The sequence below is a fragment of the Triplophysa dalaica genome, chromosome 15, assembly GCF_015846415.1.
Source record: "Triplophysa dalaica isolate WHDGS20190420 chromosome 15, ASM1584641v1, whole genome shotgun sequence".
Lineage (NCBI taxonomy): Eukaryota > Metazoa > Chordata > Actinopteri > Cypriniformes > Nemacheilidae > Triplophysa > Triplophysa dalaica.
The window spans coordinates 13,952,464-13,973,932 of NC_079556.1; the positions used below are offsets into that span (position 1 = coordinate 13,952,464).

Consider the following 21,469-nt stretch of genomic DNA (forward strand, 5'->3'; position numbering starts at 1 on the left):
AAATGCTGTTAAGTTTGTAAAGCTTTATATGAATTTAATTCTAATCTGTCATTAGGCATAGGAGGAACATTGAAAGTCTAAGAAAACAAAGAGAAGTTCGTATCCAGATGTGCCGGCGACCTCGAAGCCTCAGTTCCGGAAACCGGATGCCAGTCAGTCATGAGCGGGAACAGTATCCGAGAATTTCAGACATGCCAAGCAGAAGAAGGGAATATCTGCAGCAGCTCCGCCAAGAAATAGTGGAAACCAGCAGGTGATTTAGAAACTTACCAAGTAGTTTCGACTTGAAATTCTATAGGTATATACTTACCCAAATCCTCTCCCTCAGAGTTCCCGATCCACCAAGGCGGGAAGGTCAGTGTCCGTCTGATATTGAGATTCTACTGCTTGACTACAGCCGAGCCCGCGATGAAGCGAGAGCAGAGATCGCATGTGCACGTCACAGACTCCGCGAGAGGACGGAACAAGAAAAGAGACGACTACAGCAGCAAGCACTCTTACAGGCGGTTAAGGTTAGTGCCACAAGAGTCTCTTAAGGCTTACTGTTTTGATTTCTTTAATAAAAAATAAAAATCTGTTTATTGTCTCACTGTAGGATGACCTGAGGTTTCGCACACGCACTAGTAACAGTACATTATGCACTGGGTCAAACTTAAGTCTTTCCTCTGGACCCACTTCAGGCTACAACAGCAGTAATGCTGCTACACTAAAAGACAATACATCACCAACAATACAGGTGAGGCAAAAAAACTAAAAGCTTGTATCTATGCTATTATATTTTTTATGTTTTATTCTTTTTACCTCCTTTTATCTCCTCATCCATCAGATAAATGGAGTCTCAGAATTCAGAGTGAGGACTCGACCACCGGTGATTCAGTTACAGACTTTGAAAGCCCAGCGTAAATGGCTGTCAGTTCAGGGTGAGCAATAACACTTTAACGGGGACCTATTGCGCCATTTTTTACAAATGTATTATACGTTTTAGGGGTCCACAGAATGTAACTGTGAAGTTTCAGTTCAAAATACACCACAGATATACAGTATAACATTTGTTCATTGAAAACGTAATACTGTGCTCTATTAAAATTTTTTAATATGAAGAAAGATGATGTTTCTCTGTATGTCTTTTCACTCTTTCTACAAGTGAACGTCACATATGCGTCTATTTATGTGTTTACATTTCTCAAAAAATAAAAACGAATTGTCCTATAAGACTCTTGAGAGCGGTGTTAAAATTGCATACGCCATTTGTTTATTGATTCATGTTCCTAATCGCGCTCAATTTAGTCACACAGACCTTAAAATGGCATGTCCGTTCATTCAGGAACCCATAGATGAGGAAGCTGCATTTATTCGCAGAGAGTTACATTTATGTCGGGAGAGATCTGTGAGGCCCCGTTTGGACGATTTTCTTAACTTTTAAGGCCAGTTTAAGTAGTATATTTAACATTTCCCAATAAGGCATCCTACTAGCAAGAGCATTTTATTTCTGTAAACTTTCCTGAATGAATGATGTTATTGTATTTCATATTCAGCTGCTGCCAAGATCTTTTTATTGCAGAAGGATTGCACCTACATGAGAGCGAGAGAGAGAGCGAAGTAGAGGGAGAGAGAGAGCGAGAGCGAGGGCGAGAGAGTTAAATATTATTCCCATTTTCAGAGTTTCAACAAAATAAATATAAAAGTGATTGACATATAAACTTGCGCATTGACACGTGAAGCAATTTTCTCCCACGCCAACTCTCTTTCTTTTGCTGCTGCGGCTGTGTTGCTCTTTTTTCTAAATATGTGCTCATATTCACCGTACGCTTGTAACAGTACCTTCAATTCGATTGGCGAGAAATGAACTGAACGAACGAACATTTAACAACTTCTAATAAAATAAACAAACCACAAAACGTAAGTAAAATGCCGGCAGCTCCCTCACGGTCGACTGCATGTCACACAAACATAATGAAACGTGACATTTTGTCACGTGCCGTTGCCATGGTAAATCGTGCTATCTTCACTCAATTGATGATGGCTTTTCATCGCCATGCTGCACGTGCATAACCTAGGGTGAACTTACTCAGAGTGGATTGAACTAACTCAAATCAGCTGGTCTGAAACTGAAAACTCAGAGTAGCGATTCTCTGAGTAAATCAACTCAAGAGTTCAGATTTTAACTCGGTGTTGGTTGAACTTCCTTGTTGAAACGGGCCCCTGGGATCTAAAAATCTAAAAAAGTTTAGATGCTCTGACAAAACTTAAAAATAGGTTTAATTGAAGGACTAGACAAGTCTCGGCCAGAATGTGGGTTCTGTGGTGAAAATTTTGAAAACGACAGCATGAAACCAAGCAAAATGAAAATACACCTTGTAAAAATAAGCAGTAATTGACATTAGCCTGAAAAATAACCTGAACTTTTGATTTGTTATTCAAGTAAAATTGTCATTAAAATCTTTTAAATTACTAATTTTTAACCATTTCATTTATTATTAAATTATTTCATTTCATTATATTTCATATCTATAAATGTGTGTGTGAGTAGCAATTATACACACTTGCCCACATATGAGGGTTGGGGGTGCTCCGATTGTCATATATGTTCGTGGGGGGGCCCAAGGAAAAAAGGTTGGGAACCACTGATGTAAACGAATGGGATTTACGACCAACAAAAAATCCTGTTGCAGTTCAAATATATCTTTCTCAAAAATGGTTTCTGTCATTTTAGTTTTGTTCTCATCATGCTGATGTTTGTTCAAGTGTTTGTTTTTCTTCAAGAGTTTGATTTGAGTTATTTACAAAATAACATGATTTCTTTGTTTATGATTAAGTCATTGTCACCTCACACTGACCACTGCACACACTCTGACTCCAAACGATGTCATCGCCACATTTCTTACATTTTCCCTTAATTTTTCTACATTGGAAGTGAATAGGAACGTGTTGTCCATTTTGTTTTATGGTCCATGTTGTAGGCCAACACTGCCAACGCACATGTTCAAACACCAAGTAATTGTGAATTTTGCATAATAGGTCCTCTTTAAAACTAAAAACCCAAAAACTGTGATCTGAATCCATTTCTTTTTATTCTAGATGTCAGCCAGGAGTCATTTGCCAATGGATACGAGTCCTCCTCTTTTCCATCATCTCCTCCCTGTGCTCGACAGCGCACTCACTCCTTTGGTTCTCCTTCGTCTTTATCATCTTCATATCAAGATATTGCAGACTGCACTCTTGCCAGTGCTATTTCAGAGGTAAATTTTTGCAGCTTACAGTTCAACATGTGCAAGTGTGTACATGCTTTAAGACTTGTTTTTCTGATTTATTTCAGATATATTTGGCATCTGCTGGGGATGTGAAGAATCTATTGGCGGGAAAGGCAACTGCTGGTTGGAGGTAAAGTGATATGCATTTATATAGTGGGTAGGCTAATCGTTGTAAAAACCTCTTACCGACTTATGCCCTCATGTTTCATTTCTGATCAGGGACCAGGGTGTGGAAAGAGGTGTTCAGGTCTTTTATAAGCCTAATGCTAGGACCACAACACATGGGTTTCTGGGAGCAGCAGAACTGGAGAGACCTCTGGACAGTCTATGGTATACAGTTCGAGACCACTCAAAGACTCACTTGTACCATGAGTCTGTTAGATCTGCCTGGACACGACCACTGGATGAACACAACCAACTAGGTAAGACACTGAGGTAAAGTTATAACCTCATTACTAGCTGTAAAAGAAAAACATTGTTAACTTGCATTAATCAAATTGCATTTATATCTGTGTATCCATTTCTTTCTCTTTATGTAGTCTACCTGCTGATGGACACATCCAATTGCCAGCTTAAACAGCCCCGGGACTTCTGCTGCCTTAGTACAGAATCTAAACAGGTATTCTGTGTACTCTTCTTTTTTTGGACTTCATCCAAAAACACCTTAATGCTTTTTATAGATTTGTTTGTGAAACATATTTTGCTTACAATGCAGTCTGTTAACATGCAAAATGTGTCATTTCAATCATGCAGCCCTTTACCCAATAAACCATTAGCTGCTCATATGATGTCACACACTCATTTTGTTTAATCTTCTTTTCCTTAGGATGATTTGTGGGTGTTGGCAATGCAGTCTGTATTTGAGGAGACACTACCACGTCCCAGCGTGGATACTGTACGTGGAGAAATGCTCCCCAGCGCATGGATCTTTCAACCCAGTCAGCGGAATGGTCAAAAAATTGTTACTGTCATCTATTTGCTTCAGGTAAGCTTGTACCTCGTACAAGTCTATGAATTGAAATTAATTCTTGATTTTCTTCATCATCTATCTTTATGTGTAGGTTGATTTGGGAACCCCGTCCTTAGCTCCCAGACTGCTCAATACAGTGTCTAGGAAACAAGCAACTGTCATAGCGGACCTTAATTCTTTCTTCTCTTTGTGACATTGAACATGTCATTATGAAATCAGGTTTAACAAGCACTTATACCTAAAACCATGAACGTTTTGCTAAAATTTGCACTTCATTTTCTTGTCTATGACTTGATTATTTTTTACATAGCACTGATAATATTATAACCTGTTTATATTGTTAGAGTTTATTTGCCACTTCTGTAAAGAAAACATTATTATGAAGTTTCGTTATTAGGGATCTGGGTTTCACCATGTTGTGCCAAAATATTATTATTTAGATTTATCGGTTGTAACCTTTTAAAATAAATTCGCAAAGCTGTTTCTCAATTTAAGTACATAAAATTATTTGAGCCCTTTTTCATATACACTATGCAAAGCTCTGTTTATTTAAAGTAGGGATATTTACATAAAACAGTCTATTATATAACAGTATTTCTTTAATGATAAAACATTGCCTTAAGCTGCTTTCAGAAAACTTGGAACTTGACACTAGCTGTAGAATCTTTTGAATGTGTCTAAATCTATAATATGCAGTACAGTGCTTTTATACAGAGGCACAGCACATGTCTAATTCGTTTTCCTGTTTGTGACATTGTAGCATCACTAGCTCAACCATTGTTCAGGTTTTTGTGCAATTTTTGTGAAATCACTACATAGACGTTATAATTCTATATTAGGTTAGCTGGGACCATTTGACTTGCAATACTATCGTTGTCATTCATACGTTCAGTATTTTTTAATGTGTATGCAAAAAACGTTCTCATATTTAATGAAAATGCAAACAAAATGTTGTCGATATGATTCCTACAGTTGCTTTAGTCAAACAGCTTAAATATACTGTACGTTTGGATTTGCATTGAATTCATTACATTATGACTTGGTAAAAAGAGAGCCTTTGCTCAAAGCACTGCAATTGTAACAGACAAAATATGATTTTATTGCCACTAAAAAGACAGAATGAAGGAACTGTATTTTTTATATATAATCAGGATTGTTTTTAATATACTGTTAATGTATCTAAATGCAAAAAAATTATCATTTGATATTTTATGTTGACTGTTACTGTTTCTTCATTACTTTTTATTTATGTATCAGAACATATTTTCAATAAAACATTTGAGGTTTTCATAAATGTTTTTCACTCATTATTATAATGTTATAGTGTTATTGTGTTTAGTCCATAAATGTGTTTGATACATAGAAGACATACCAGTCAGACAGCAAGGTTACCAGAGCCACATATTCAAAACAAATTGACCAAATCAATAGATAAAGGGAAGCGGTCATGCTTTTTTATGTTTTAAATGTATCATTAAACATACTTGTAATTAAATGAAATAGTGTGCATCTAACGGTCTTAATCATTTAGGATCAGTTTGCTGTAATTACAGGTGGGTCTACCATTTATTTTGATTTTAGCACGATGAACACAAGTCTGCACTGTGTGTGATTGACATTACAATAAAACAATATAACACATTAGAATAGATAGGAAATCTAGAAGACTACTGTATAACCATTTTATTTTATTCTAGATAGTTATTTAAATTGCATTTAATACCTGTTTATGTATATAACTTTTATTAAACCAACTAAAACTGATGAAAAACAAACTATTGGCAATGAAAACCATTCTAGAACGTCAAGTATGAATTTTATTGAAACAGATTTGTGTATCAGTATGTCGCTTGCACATTATATTTATACAATTTATATTCATACAGTGCCCGTCCAAAAAAACTCGACTCGTAATATTTCCTTTAGCTTTGAATACAGCACGCATACGCTGTGGAATCGTTTCTATAAGCTTATGCAATGTCCAGAATGTCAATTTCCCATTGCAGTTTTTTCCATCCAGAGTTGCATACATTTTCGCCAAGATCTTGTATTGATGATGGGAGAGTCGGACCGCTTCGCTAAGTATTCTCCAGCACATCCCAAAGATTCGCAATGGTGATAAGGTCTGGACTCTGTGGTGGCCAATGTGTGAACTTTTTTTGGATGGGCTGTGTGTGATATTTATATGTATAATTTATATATTTTAGATGAAATTCGCCAAGTCTGAGTGCACATCTTCACCTGAGATCTTTAGATGTAAAAAGACTACGTTTCAGCCACGTGAGGGCGCTTCACTGTTTTAGAGTATGCCAAGGCTAACACAGTTACGCTGTGACGACGTACCTGTACCGGACCATAGTCGTTGCCACGACGTACCATAATAATGTTCCAGCGACGTAACTTTGTGATTCCCATATTCGCCGTGACGACGTAATAATGGACGTTGTTGGGACATGGTCAATACCTCCAGAAGAAATACCTGGGACGTACAATATTCGTCGAAGCGACCTACAAAAAAACGTTTTTGGGACGTGATGAGCATGTCCTCATGACCAAACTGTCAAGTTGTTAAAATCGTCTTTTTTATTTATTTAAAACAATTAACATCCCTCACATGGATGATTAAATTAATTTGTGATTTAATCTGTGCGTTAAAAAATTAATTTTATGCACAATTGGATTTATTCTTATTCAAATATCTATAAAACAAAATATTATAAAACTCAACACAGTACTGTACATCACAATCAGATATTTTATTTATACTGTAGTACATGACCAAAAATAATCAAAGACTTCAACACAATATAAAGCAGATATTTGACAGCGATGAATAAACATTACGTTTAGGCTGAACATTATATTCTTGCCTGACCACATAAGTTTAGCAGGTTGTCCGTGTTTAGAAACAACAATTAAAAGCTTACGTCCAGAACAGATTTGATCGAAACAACTATCTCGTTCATTTAAACGACTTGTTCTGGAGGTTGTTTCAAGTGGCTCAGTCTCTAAATAATCGATTGGTGGCAGAGTGTAAAATTTGTCCAGCAGTTTTATATTTCTGCAGAACCTGTGACCTTGCAGAAGAGGCGGGCTGTAGAAGGGTGGGTAGCGCCATTTAAAGTCAGTGGCTCTTGTCAAGAATGCGCGTCCCCTTCGCTCAGACAGCGCTTCGCTTCTACACTTTATTTTTATCACTTTGGGTGGGTCAAACAGCGGCTGATGAGAATGAGCGACCCTCCGCTACGTCCCTGCCCCTTCAGCACTTCTCCCCCACCCAGACCTAGACCTCAGCGCCTCTCATGGGATCATTATTGCCCTTCAAATAACGGACTTTTACTATAAAGACATCGACAGTGAGGTGTATCATTTTGAGGGTTGTGCTTCAGAAGTATAGGTAAGCAGGTTTTTTTTGTGAAACAATTATTCCACAAGGGTTCTCTTTAGCTTATTATGTACAACGGCATTCGGTAGGCTAAATTGGCTCTTTCGCGGTGTCTTTGTTTTAAATTAGTATTTTGCGTGTTTTTTGTGGATTGGAAAGTCATATTAAAAAACAAAAGAACCGGTTGGGTTATTGTTTTTCTTAACATTTTACCGTGTTGCGTGAGATTCAGCAACCTGTTGAATACATTCAAATTAATACCTGTGAGAAGTGCAGAGTAAAAGGGCCCTTACTAAAATATAACGTTACTAAAAAACAAAAAAAAACATACCTGACTATTGTCACACGGGATAGGCCTATCTGTTCTTTTATTTAAATAACATTTGTCATATGTAGAACGGAAGTTGAATCTTTTAAATTGGATAAGTATCATTCCCATAAGGTTACCTTGAATTCTTTTGCATGATCATTCTAGTCTGTGAACAACTTTATTCGTGAAAAAAAATGGCCTCTCGTTCCTCTGTACCCTTTGTGTCTCCATTAAATAATCAAAGCAAAGCATTTTTACTCTTGTAGTGAAAGGAAACCAGCCGTGTTCTGTTTCTGGTCATTTGAAATAACAACAAAATTAGGTAAGCTGTTTCGACCTCACCTTATAAGGATAACTGTCCATGGTGGGAACACATAAACTTTCATAATACTGTAGTTCTGTATGGTATGTAATTGTCGAATCTCTGTACTTAAGGCTCAATGGAACAGTTATTGTATCCTAACATGGTGTTTCTACCCTCAATTCAGCTTTCTTACACTCCTTTGAATACAGAACCCTCTCTGGTGCCACAGTGTCAGCTGTTCCGTCATGGCACACAGAGTGGGTCATGAATTATACCACACCTAAGTCTGGCCTTTCCCCTCACACATGTGAGAAATGCCCTGATGGTCCTGTTTCCTGGACAGTAGATAGCCGCACCCAACCCTACCAGCTTTGGTGCAGAATTTGTAAACACACTGACATAATGATGATGGCAGTAATGGTGATATATTTTGTTATCTGTACAAAACAATCCCTATCTACAGTCGAAAGCTACAATTTTAATTTTAATTTACAATTTTAACTGATTATAATGATTGCTTTATAAAATATTATTTTGCTGAAAAATTCAGGTTCCATGTGCAGAAGTGTTCGTTTTGAAAGGAATAGTTTACCCCAAAATGCAAAAATTGGATTTGGAATACAATCGTTTAAAATGAAGTCTAATTTCTGTGCTTCTTTTTTGCACATTTTTTTATTCTAAACTGTGATACAGAGGCACTACACAGAGAGAGAGCAGAAAAGTTGGGCCTCTGATGATAAGGGGTTTCTCGTTTGTGGGTGGAGGATTGTTCTTTGATAATATCCTCTGCACTGGCCTGATAGAGAGAGACAGAGAGAAAGAGAATGACCATCCTACCCCCCTCTTCACACAGACACCTGTTAGATTCTCTACTTTTCCATAGTCTCTCTCTTATCTCTCTTTACCCTGATGTTGATGTCATATATGTAGTCCTACACAGTGGATGACCTTAATTATGTTTTTTAAACAAATGACAGCTTTACTGTTCCCCTGTACATGTACAATGACCCTTATTATGACCCACTACAAATAGCAACACTACGGGACCTATAATTAATTTGGTGCAGTGCTTCCTGATGGCCCAGATATTGACTAGAGCCGAAGCGTTGGGTTGTTGGTGGCTGTTTAAGCAGTTCACTTTTCTTTGACTGTGTGGAAGAAGTAATTACGCAAACAAATGCGATCACGTAGTGTGTGACGAAGTAGAAAATAAGGGAAGGGTGCTCTTCACATTCTCTCTCTTAGAGGGGTTGCCCAACCCCCGTTGAGGCCGATAAGACTACTCACAAGCAACATGCCTCACAAAGATAGAACTATCTGAGCAGCTAACCTTCACCCGCAATTCCACAGCAGCACGCGCAAAAACACACCCTCATTAAGAGTGACGGTTAGAGAACATGTGCGGAAAATGGCGGCCTTTGGCAAAGTATACGTGATAGGGCAGAGGCCGCTGTCCTCTTGAAACCTCATATCTCCATATTTTGTGATTTAGATTTTTTACCATAAATCATTGTTTTATGGTCACCTTTTATGTTTGTCCCGGGGTTTTGCAAATATCTAACCAGTAAAAAATATTAAAAACTGCTTTTCAACTTTGACAATACAGTCAATCATGTAAAAAGTTTTTTTTTTTCATTTCCTGAAAAATGGTGAATTTGTACATTTAGGAGCGGAAGCACATCAATGATAAACAAAGCAGTTAATCAGGTAAACAAAGTTTTCATGCAGTCAGTCTCCAAAGTTTTGGATGTCATTACATTAGATAAAAACAGTTTCATAATTTGAAAACATATTTTTGTTACACATGTTAAATATTTATGAATTCTTAGATCAGGCTGTGGTAAAAGGGCCTTGAAGGGATAGTTCACCCAAAAATGAAAATTCTGTCATGAATTACTCATGAGTTGCTAAAAAATTAGGAAAGAATAAATAAATATATACTGTATATGTAGTGCTGTGTGTGTTCGCGTATGTGTGAGTACGGTAAAACAGGAAAAAAGACATGTGCAATTTCAAACTATTGACCCTATACCTGAAGGGGCTCTTTTTTCTTTCTTGTTCAACCAACGAATCACAGTCTTTAAAAGACTGTGTCATACAAAGCAACGGGGTCAGCCCCGCCTCTTCACTAAGATAAAAGTTGTTGTCTTTTCCTTGCTCAGAGTTTCTCTCAGAGTGATCCTGAAAAGTTTTTAAGTTAAATTAAGAGCTTTCTAAGAGGATTCTTAGAAGCTTTAAGAATACAGGCCCTGGCTTGTATGTGACATCACAAAACATGATGCCGCGCCGATGGCCTCCCAGAGTTACATATGCAAAAATAATCACAATGTGTATCAGGGGTATATCAGGGTGTTGATTATGAAAAATACATGGTGATGAGCAAAAACATTTCTTCTAGTGTGAGAGACATGTCTCAACCAGTTATACTACTACACCCATCATAAAGTTAAATACTCAGTCAATCTCCCCTTGTTACTTTCTCATGTTTCAGATCATCCATCTCTGACATTCCACAGTCTTACGTTTGTGTGGCGTACTGAGGTGTTCCATCCCTCATTCGCCTGCATCTCTATGGCGACTATGACCTCCACCACAGACTTCGACAATGCTGAAATCACTCAACAGTACAGCCGCATCAACACCCGCTTTGAACTATCTGATGAAGAACTCGACAATGACAATAGCTCGGCCAGACTCTTCGAGCGCTCCCGTATTAAAGCACTTGCAGGTGGGTCATGTGACATCAAACTGAACATATGTTGCTTTTTCTTGTATATACAGAGGCCTACGAATGCGCAAATGCAATACAGTACACAGACACACAAACACACACTCATATAATGACATATAAGCAGCTGAAACCTATCCTATTCTCCCATTGCTCTCCTGTCCTCGACTAGCCAGGATCATTTTCACATATTCAACATATTTCTGTGTGACTGAGCTGGACAGCTGCCCTGCCCGTCTGTGACCATAGCTTAGAACTCTGGGATGGCTGCAATAGCTTGTCATTACTGGCACACCTGTGAGGACTCTCAGAGACCGGTCTTAAATAGCTATTTTAGCTCTTCCAAGCATTCCAGGGTTCATCCATACAGTACACATAAAAAGTTATACAAATGGTTGAAGAACAGTACACTATGTTTATTGTATTTATCATATTTTCAGATATGTAAGTGGTTGCGAAAAATATGTAGGTAAGTGTTTGCCTGCCTTGGTGCTAAGGTGTTGTTATTGATCATCATTTACCCTATGCTCTTTACAAAGACTTAACCATCCACTTTAAAGTTGTTGTTTATTATGTCTTGAAATAGCTCACATTTTACATAATACAATTAGGAAACAACGTGACTATTAGTGTGACATTGTTTATGCCACTTGGAATTCTACTTTGACTTGGAAGTAAAGGCGGGTTCATTATTTTTTACAGGCTATATCGCTAATTTCCCCAACAATACATTGTACTATGGTGGTTGTGCTGCAAGTAAAGCACTTCTGTTACTAGGACGCCCAAAAAAAAAAATCTACTAGAAATGACCTAAGTCCTTTCAATGTTGGTCAATAAATCACACAGGCCTCTTAACAAGCCTCAATTGAAAATCTCACACAAACTATGCAAGTTATACACAGAGGTTTAATACTACACACTGTTATTTACAACCGTGGACGAAAATTCCAAATTAAAATTTCATCAGCATTTCTAGATGTATTGTGGCCATTTCTGTCCAGTGTCTGTAGAGATTACTGTGATAAAAATGAAGGTTATCACATAAAAACAATTGTTAAACTTTTCTTAATACATGGATAAATATAACAGTTTCAGATTGCAGGCGATGCGATTAAGAAATGCGAATGACCAACGAACTTTGCAATTTTAGGTGTCTAATAGATGCAAGGACACAGAAGACACAGAAAAACACGTATTCGCACCATTTGACCCATTTAAAAGTGAATACGAATTTGTTTTCTTTGTAGTATTTGAGGTCTGAAAATACAGAGCTTCTGTTTCGCCAGTTTTAATTTTCTGCAACAAAAAAATAATAGGACCAATATTTTTATTATTTTTAAAGACATACATATAAATAGTAAATTCGGAAAAAACTGTTTTCAAATTTTAAAATGTTTTCTTAATTTTTTCACGGATGTTTATGAACTAGATAATTTAATACTCTTGTAATATTGATGTTTGGTTTAGCAATCTCTACAAATTACAATCCTGTTTCTGAGGATATGGTTTGTTTCTTTAATTATATCTGTTTGTTGTTTTGAGCTGGACATGTCTCTGATTTGCGACGGCCTGTCTCTTTAAGTCAAGCGCATGTTGCTGAGCCAGGGTTGGTGTGATGTGTTGTGTCTGTGCGCTGCTTTTTCTGTAATGCAATTAAAGAGAGTTAAAAGCAAGATAGAGAGAGAGAGAGATGTGGTTTCTTTCCCTCACCACTGATTTACCGCTTTTAAAAAAACACATATCCCATTGAGTATAGTAAGTACACTTTGAATACACAATTATTATGCATAAAAAAGAATGCAAAAGAAGCTTATTCACACCCTTCATACTCAGACTTCATATTGTTTTGTAACACAAATACACAGCAGTGAGACATATGCTCATCTGATCATATTGTAGTTGAGCTTGTGTCATTGTGTTGTTGGGCAGTCAGGGAAAAAAGCATATTATATGCATGGCTGGGGCATGGAAAACCACTCCATGTGCTGCCTGGGAGAGGCACAACATCATCATTGCTAAGTGAGGAGTGAGAAAGTGAGGAAGAGAGAGAGAGGGAGGGAGGGCGAGCGAGCGAGAATACTCTGAGACAGACGGAGGGAAGAGGAGTCATCTTGTTCTTTCCCGGCTGCGCACGTTAAGAATGAGTAGCCCGTGTCTGTTACGTGCGATGCCCGTGAGCCAGACCCGGCTGAGGGAGGTCAAACTCAGCCTGAAGAACAGCAGAGAGACCATTACGGTCCGACCTACTCCAGTCAGCCGGGAGGTCAGCAGCCGACAGTACAGCACGGTGAAAGAAGCCTCCACCAGGAGCAATGCCCCAAGCAGCCGGAGCAGAAGCACCCCTCCGGTGTACAGGGCCCAGAGCAGGAGAGGTGCGAAACCCAACGTTACCGAGCATCTGGAAAAAAACTGCACTTTACCAGGCATCCCATCGAAAGTAGGGTCAATTACTCGCACTCCAGTCTCCTTGACATCATCCTCCTCTTCCTCCTGCACCCTGAAGGGCCATCGCCCCTCACCTCCACGATCTTCACCCTCATGCCCCCTTTCCCCATCCCGGGGCATGAGACGGGCACGATGGCTGAGCTACAGCACTTCTAACATCTGCTTCAATAATACCATCCTGGATGGGCGCTTTAGACAACTACAAGGTAGCATCCTGGAAAAGTGTTTTCATTCTGCCCTCAATGAGGCAGAGGGCAGTCTTTCCTGGCATACCACTCCACCCTGCCACAGGGGAATTATGAGATTAGTGTGTTTTTTGGAAGAGATAATGTGTGTTGGCGTTTGCAGTGGCTGATGCGAGATCTGAGGAAGTGTGTTTATGTGTATTAGTATTTATTAATGTCTTTAGTTATGCTGTATATGGGTAGTTGACAAAACAACATACATTTGTCCTATAGCATGACAGCAAAAATATATCAAAAATAACTAACAATGAAGATAAATATATCTTATGCTACTCAGTTTATATTATAAATATTCATAATATAAATTAATATATTATTAAAAAATTTTTTTGGGTTGTAACGTGATAAAAGCTCGGTTAAGTAAGTAGGTGCTAAACCGTTCAGGGCTTTGTAAGTAATTAAAAGAATTTTAAAATCAATACGATACTTAATGGGTAGCCAGTGAAGCGATGATAAAACTGGGGTTATGTGATCGTATTTTCTTGACCTAGTAAGAACTCTGGCAGCTGCATTCTGAACTAACTGTAGTTTGTTTATCGATGATACAGGACAACCACTAAGTAGAGCATTACAATAGTCAAGCCGTGAGGTCACAAATGCATGAATAAGCTTTTCTGCGTCTGCAAGACATAAACTATTTCGTAATTTGGCAACATTTCTAAGGTGGAAGAAGGCTGTTTTTGTGATATTTGAGATTTGATTTTTAAATGACAGGTTGCCGTCTAATATAACGCCTAGGTCTTTAACTGTATTTGTTGGAGTAACAGTGCAGCTTTCAATTTGCAGGCTGTAATCGGAGATATTCTGTTTACTTGATTTTGGTGCTATATGTAATATTTCTGTTTTGCTAGAGTTTAAAAGGAGGAAATCACTAGTCATCCAATGTTTTATGTCCTCGATGCACTCTGCCAGTTTGGATAGCTTTAAAGGAATCATCTGGTCTTGATGAGATATATAGCTGAGTATCATCTGCATAACAGTGGAAGCTAATTCCATGTTTTCTAATAATGTTGCCGAGGGGCAGCATGTATATGGAGAAAAGCAAGGGTCCTAAGACCGATCCCTGAGGTAATCCGTAATTTACTTGCGTAAGATTTGATGATTTCCCATTTAAATGGACGTATTGATATCGGTCTGTTAAGTAAGATCTGAACCATTGCAGTGCCTGTCCCTGAATACCGATATAACTGTGTAAACGATCTAGTAGTATTTTATGGTCTACAGTATCGAAAGCAGCTCTAAGGTCAAGCAGGACTAAGAGTGAGATGTTACCTTTATCTGAAGCAATAAGGAGGTCATTTGTAATTCTAACAAGGGCAGTTTCAGTGCTGTGATGCAGGTCTAAAGCCGAACTGAAACTTTTCGTTCATGTCATTATTTTGTAAGAAGGTACACAGTTGAGTTGACACTACTTTTTCTAGTATTTTAGACAAGTACGGTAGATTTGAAATTGGTCTATAGCTTACAAGTTCATTGGGGTCTAAGTTTGGTTTTTTGATGAGAGGCTTGATTACAGCCATCTTAAAGGGCCCTGGGACATGTCCTAGATTAATTGACGAGTTGATTATGTTACAAATGGGCTCAATTACGGCAGGTAGTAACTCTTTACAGACGACTACATGTAGTAGTCGTCTGCTCTAGCAGTGTGCACTAGGGCTATTTAAAAATGAACCTACATATGAAAACCCAGCTAAAGTCATTTTTAAAATTAGTCCATTATGACCATTAGTCATTTTTTGGTACATTATGTAAAATATAACCTTGATATCTTTAAGTTGGAGTAATGCCATGTCAAAGTTTGAAATCATTATGAAATGTATGGTTGAAATCAAACTTTGATGTTTCTGATCTCAAAATTAGATTCCAAGACTTTAGCCTGGTTTTAGGGTCACAAATTTGAAAATTTGGCTTGTTGAAAAGAGGCTTGCTGTTACTTTTGAACTATGATTGAATTTATGGGTCTCAACTAAAAAGGCAAACGGGTGAAAACAGGTTAAAACTCCCATAGTCTTCTTTAAGAATTGTGGTTTGCATGCATTGCAAGGCAGAAAGTCTTGGATGAGCAAGATCTTTAGAACTTGTACAAATTATTATCCATCTTGCTTTGTTTTGTCCTGTCATCACAAACTTCTACACACATTAAACTTAATTTCTTTGTTGGTTGGCTTTACCATGTACTGTACAGTAGCTGTGTAAGTACGTTGTCATGAGCACTTCACTCTGTAGGTCCAGAGCCCTTTAGTGAAACAGCAGGTAACATCCAGTAATGGCTGACTATAAGAAAAACACAGACTTCTTCTGTACAGGGAAAATCCATCAATATGAATATTTCACATAGCTACTCGGTAAGTTAGAGAGGATATTGGAGACGTGAAACCTCTGCATTTAGACTCACTTCTTTTATAATGGAGAGAGAGTGCCGTTTAGCAGAGGTTAGACTGCAAGATTCTCTACAAGGTGTGAACAGGAAGTACAATCTATGTGGCAGTAGTTTGATCATGAAATATGTAGTGGTGCAGGGCTAAAAGCTTTTGTTATGCTTTAACACTTTTGTAGCTTTCCTTAGTCTGGATGTGAACATGGTAATTTGCACTGTAAAAATGAAATGTTGACCTGTCGATAATATATAGGTTAGCTTGATTAAAATCATTAAAATGGTAATTTAGATGTGACAACATTAAAGCATAAACAACATTTTAATCCAAGTCTGATGAAAAGTGCTGAATGTTATACAGTATAACATTAGCCATGATATAATGATATAAGCTATTTAAGTAAGGGATAATGTACAGGAAGCCAGATGTTATCGCAAAAATTAGCCCGACAGTGTTATCAGGGCCCGATGCGAAGCAGAGAGTCTTGTATCACACTGATGGGGCTTATTTCGCGATATCAGCCAGCTGCTTGTACATTATCCCGCTTATTACATGGCTACTTGCCACATGAGGAAGAATGGACATGAAATGTGAGTTTGAAATATTTTATTATTTAATTTTTAATAAATGCAAACTGTTTACTTTTGTTTTTAAGGTAAGAATCAACGTTCAAATGTCACGAACAGGCAATTTGGTTTCATCATTTGTAAATATTTTGTGATATACAGTTGAAAGAAAAAGTATGTGAACCCTTTGGTCTTACTTGGATTTCTTCATAAATTGGTCATAAAATGTGTTCTGATCTTCATCTAAGTCACAACAATAGAGAAACACAGTCTGCTTGAACTAATACCGCACAAACATTATACGTTTTCATGTTTTTATTGAACACAACATGTAACATTCATAGTGCAGGGTGGAAAAAGTATGTGAAACCCTAGGCTAATGACTTCTCCAAGAGCCAATTGGAGCCAGGAGTCAGCCAACCTGGGGTCCAATCAATGTGATGAGATTGGATGTGTTGATTAAAGCTGGCCTGTCCAATAAAAAACACACACCAGTTTTGAGTTTGCTGTTCTGAAGAAGCGTTGTCTGATGTGAACCATGCCTCTCACAAAAGAGCTCTCAGAAGACCTACGTTCAAGAATTGTTGACTTACATAAAGCTGGAAAGGGCTACAGAAGTATATCTAAAAGCCTTGATGTCCATGTGTCCACGGTAAGACAGATTGTCTACAAATGGAGAAAGTTCAAGACTGTTTACTACACTCCCTAGGCGTGGTCGTCCTGTAAAGATGACTGCAAGAGCACAGCGCAGAATGCTCAATGAGGTGAAGAAGAATCCTAGAGTGTCAGCTAAACACTTACAGAAATCTCTGGCACATGCTAACATTTTTGTTGACAAATCTACAATAAGGAAAACATTAAACAAGAATGGACTTCATGGGAGGACACCACGGAGGAAGCCACTGCTGTCCAAAAAAAACATTTCAGCACGTTTGAAGTTTGCAAAAGAGCACTTGGATGTTCCACAGCACTACTGGCAAAACATTCCGTGGACAGATGAAACCAAAATTGAGTTGTTTGGAAAGAACACACAACGCTATGTGTGGAGAACAAAAGGCACAGCACACCAACATCAAAACCTCATCCCAACTGTGAAATATGGTGGAGGGGGCATCATGGTTTGGGGCTGCTTTGCTGCCTCAGGCCCTGGACGGATTACTGTCATCGATGGAAAAATGAATTCCAAAGTTTATCAAGACATTATGCAGGAAAACTTAAGACCATCTGTCCGCCAACTGAAGCTTAACAGAGGATTGACGATGCAACAGGACAACGACCCAAAGCATAGAAGTAAATCAACAACAGAATGGCTTCAACAGAAGACAATACGCCTTCTGGAGTGGCCCAGTCAGAGTCCTGACCTCAACCCGATTGAGATGCTGTGGCATGACCTCAAGAGAGCAATTCACACCAGACATCCCAAGAATATTGCTGAACTGAAACACTGGAAACAGAGGAATGGTCCAAAATTTCTCCTCACAGTTGTGCAGGTCTGATCTGCAACTATAGGAAACATTTGGTTGAGGTTATTGCTGCCAAAGGAGGGTCAACCAGTTATTAAACCCAAAGGTTCACATACTTTTTCCACACTGCACTATGAATGTTTACATGTTGTGTTCAATAAAAACATGAAAACGTATAATGTTTGTGCGGTATTAGTTTATGCAGACTGTGTTTCTCTATTGTTGTGACTTAGATGAAGAACAGAACACATTTTATGACCAATTTATGAAGAAATCCAAGTAAGCCCAAAGGGTTCACATACTTTTTCTTTCAACTGTATGTTATTAAAAGACATATTTATGTTTAATTTGTCAAAAAAACTGTAAAAATTATTTGCTGCATCCGGGTTACCATCTGTTATTAGTTTTGAGAGGTTGTTATCTGCAAATAACAGACCTGCATGTGTCGCAACTGGCTAATCAGAATCAAGCATTCCAACAAGCTGTGTAATAATAAAAATGTATATAAATATAATTAAGACTTAACATGAATTAAAATTAAAATATTAATATTAATGTTTTCTTGTCCCTATCATATAAGACAATGATATCTTAGGGACTTAAAATAGTTATTGCACATGGAATAATATTGCAGACATTATTTGAATGACACATTGAAATTTAGGGAGGCCCTTTAGGGACATGGTAGTGAAAAAAATATGAGAGGGAATAGAAAAATTTCGTTATCTCGCAAAACTTTTGTGTTCCCCTCGCAAAACTTTTGCATTCTCTTGCAAAGTTATTTGCTTTATCTCGCAAAACTTATGCGTTCTCTAACAAACATATTTGCGTTATCTTGAAAAATCTCTTCATGTTTAATGTCTTGCTAGCAGAGTTTGAGAATAGCTCCGTACATAAACATTGGTCTATAGTTTCAGATTCCCGGACCAATACCTCGTGAGCTAAATGTTCTTATGACACAAATGACACCTCATTCTATATAACGTAGAAGGTCCCTTCGGACTTGTCCATGTCGCCTTCTCATATAGAGATCAATTTATATTATAAGACTCGTTTTGTTGAAGACTAGGTTGTTGATCCTTGTCTAAGGAATTATGTGTTATTTGTGTTATAACAACGTTTAGCTCACGAGTTATTGGTCCGGGAATCTACTATGAACCATTCCATAGTTAATGTACATAGTGGGACAACAGGTCTTTTTTGTCCGAAATCACAGAATGTTTTGCGAGATAACGCAAAGGTTTTGTGAAGGAATGCAATGTTTCTTAGAAATATAGTTCTATTATTTCTATTAATTTTTTTCTCTTATCTCAATATTTTTTCCACCACCATGTCCCTAAAAGAGCTCTGTAGAATTTGAATGATTTGAGTGAGGATTATTTTCAATTGATTTTTGATCCAGATGGATATATGAGAACAGGACAAAACATCAGATTAATTTAAAGACTTTTTCTAAAATTTGGCAGAATATAAGGCCATAGATGATAGATTTGCCCTGACCATGACATTTCTACATTTCTTTTAGTTCAAGGGTAAATAAGCATTTTTTGTTATTCCCACTTGTTTTAAATCATGTTCTTTACCATCCATATCTCCTCTTCATATTCTAATATTTTCTTTTTCACTGTCACTCTGCTTTTAACATGTCTACCCTTTTCCTACCCTTTTTTTTCATAATCCCTTTGACTTTTCCTGTTCCCTGTAGCGGTAGCTTTTGAATCTTTTATAAAAAACGTCATTAAGAATGCACTATTTTGCCCTTTTTCTGGTAGATTCTTAAATAAACACAGTACTGCAAAACTGGTGCTGAAGAACACATGCACATATGTGAACAAGTCTTAAGTACATGGGAACATTTTTAGTAAAAGACAATAAATGGGAATGTTTCTCAATAAATGCAGTGTATGTGTCAAAATGATCTACTTTTCTTTTATGCCAAAAATCATTAGGATATTAAGTAAAAATCATGTTTCATTAAGATATTTTGTTAATTTCCTACCTTAAATATATAAGTATAGTCTCAGATTTCAACCAAATATTGTCCTACTCTAAAAACTCATACATCAATAGAGGGTTTATTGATTCATCTTTCAGATGATGTAAAAATCTCAATTTCGAAAAATTGACCCAGAAGACTGGTTTTGCACTTTTCTGGTTATACACTTCAGTATACATGGAAAAAAGTATGCATCTATATCTATGTTTAAGTATTTAAGGACTTTTTGAAGGGGTTAAAATTTTACATTTCATACATTCTCATGCATGCACAATATCAAAGACCTGGTGCTTAAGCAAAACATGTCATAGTCCTTTACATATTTCTTTATGATATTCACCTAATTAATCTGTCAATCCTAGATGAACGAGAGGCTGTCCAGAAGAAGACCTTCACAAAATGGGTGAATTCCATTCTAGCCCGAGTTAGTTGTCGAATCACAGATCTCTATCTGGACCTGCGGGATGGAAGAATGCTCATTAAACTACTGGAGGTTCTGTCAGGCGAGAGACTGGTGAGTGTATTCTGTTTCAATGTGCCAGAGCTTGTCCACACCACAGAAATAACAGGAATTCATTGCAGTAATATTTTTTTATATTTTTATTTCAGCCTAGGCCAACAAAAGGGCGAATGCGAATCCATTGTCTGGAGAATGTGGACAAAGCTCTTCAGTTTTTAAAGGAACAGAGGGTCCACTTAGAGAACATGGGATCACATGATATTGTAGATGGGAATCACCGCCTCATCCTGGGTCTTATTTGGACCATCATCCTTCGCTTCCAGGTCAGCTTATCAAACCACATGTTCAGTAGATCAGTGGTTCTGTGGTTATCAAACATTTTTGGTCACTTCCCCCCTTTAAACCTATAAAAGACTTGCCCCCAACACCCCACACTCTGTCTCCATGTATTACGATTATGATACAAATTTAACAGCATCAAAAACTCCTTTTTGTACATAATGACAAGGAATCACAATTTATAGGGTTTAAAGTGATAGTTCACCCAAAAATTTAATTCTGTCATTTACTCACCCTTTTATCATTTCAAACCTGTATGACTTTCTATCGTCCGTAGAATACAAAAGAAGATATTTCGAAATAATTGTTGACTGGACCCCATTCACTTGCATCGGTTTTGTGTCCATACAATAGAAGTGAATGGGGACCAGTGCTGTCCATTTACCAATTTTATTAGAAACATCTTCTTTTGTGTTCTGCGGAAGAAAGAAAGTCATAAAGGTTTGAAATGACAAGAGAGTAAATTTGGGGGCGAACTATCACTTTAATACCTCGCCCAACAAACATGTTTTTGCAATAAAACCACGATGTGGTATGTCTACAGTGGACGAAAAACAAAGTTTGTGTGTGTTTGTTTTTGACGGTTTAGTGAAGCATATATTTAGTTTTATTCACTTGATATGATAGATGGT

The 21,469-nt window shown here is 37.5% G+C and overlaps 2 protein-coding genes across 3 annotated transcripts in view; both read left to right on the forward strand.

Moving 5' to 3' along the window:
• The window catches only part of stard9 (StAR-related lipid transfer (START) domain containing 9), a 40,264-nt gene extending 34,793 nt beyond the window's left edge, over nucleotides 1–5,471 (forward strand). The window contains exons 23-32 of the mRNA XM_056768112.1: nucleotides 56–253; nucleotides 329–512; nucleotides 596–736; nucleotides 827–920; nucleotides 3,079–3,239; nucleotides 3,317–3,381; nucleotides 3,471–3,673; nucleotides 3,791–3,870; nucleotides 4,078–4,236; nucleotides 4,313–5,471. Coding sequence (XP_056624090.1) covers nucleotides 56–253; nucleotides 329–512; nucleotides 596–736; nucleotides 827–920; nucleotides 3,079–3,239; nucleotides 3,317–3,381; nucleotides 3,471–3,673; nucleotides 3,791–3,870; nucleotides 4,078–4,236; nucleotides 4,313–4,414 — 1,387 coding nt within the window. The 3' untranslated portion in view covers nucleotides 4,415–5,471. The remainder of the gene's footprint in view (nucleotides 1–55; nucleotides 254–328; nucleotides 513–595; nucleotides 737–826; nucleotides 921–3,078; nucleotides 3,240–3,316; nucleotides 3,382–3,470; nucleotides 3,674–3,790; nucleotides 3,871–4,077; nucleotides 4,237–4,312) is intronic.
• Nucleotides 5,472–7,365: 1,894 nt separating this feature from the next.
• The window catches only part of sptb (spectrin, beta, erythrocytic), a 38,126-nt gene continuing 24,022 nt past the window's right edge, over nucleotides 7,366–21,469 (forward strand). The window contains exons 1-4 of one of the 2 annotated variants that reach the window (XM_056767323.1): nucleotides 7,366–7,618; nucleotides 10,712–10,948; nucleotides 20,401–20,552; nucleotides 20,648–20,821. In XM_056767323.1, coding sequence (XP_056623301.1) covers nucleotides 10,792–10,948; nucleotides 20,401–20,552; nucleotides 20,648–20,821 — 483 coding nt within the window. In that variant the 5' untranslated portion in view covers nucleotides 7,366–7,618; nucleotides 10,712–10,791. Of the gene's footprint in view, nucleotides 7,619–10,711; nucleotides 10,949–13,041; nucleotides 13,600–20,400; nucleotides 20,553–20,647; nucleotides 20,822–21,469 lie in introns of those variants that run through there. The other variant, XM_056767324.1, reaches the window with a different exon arrangement.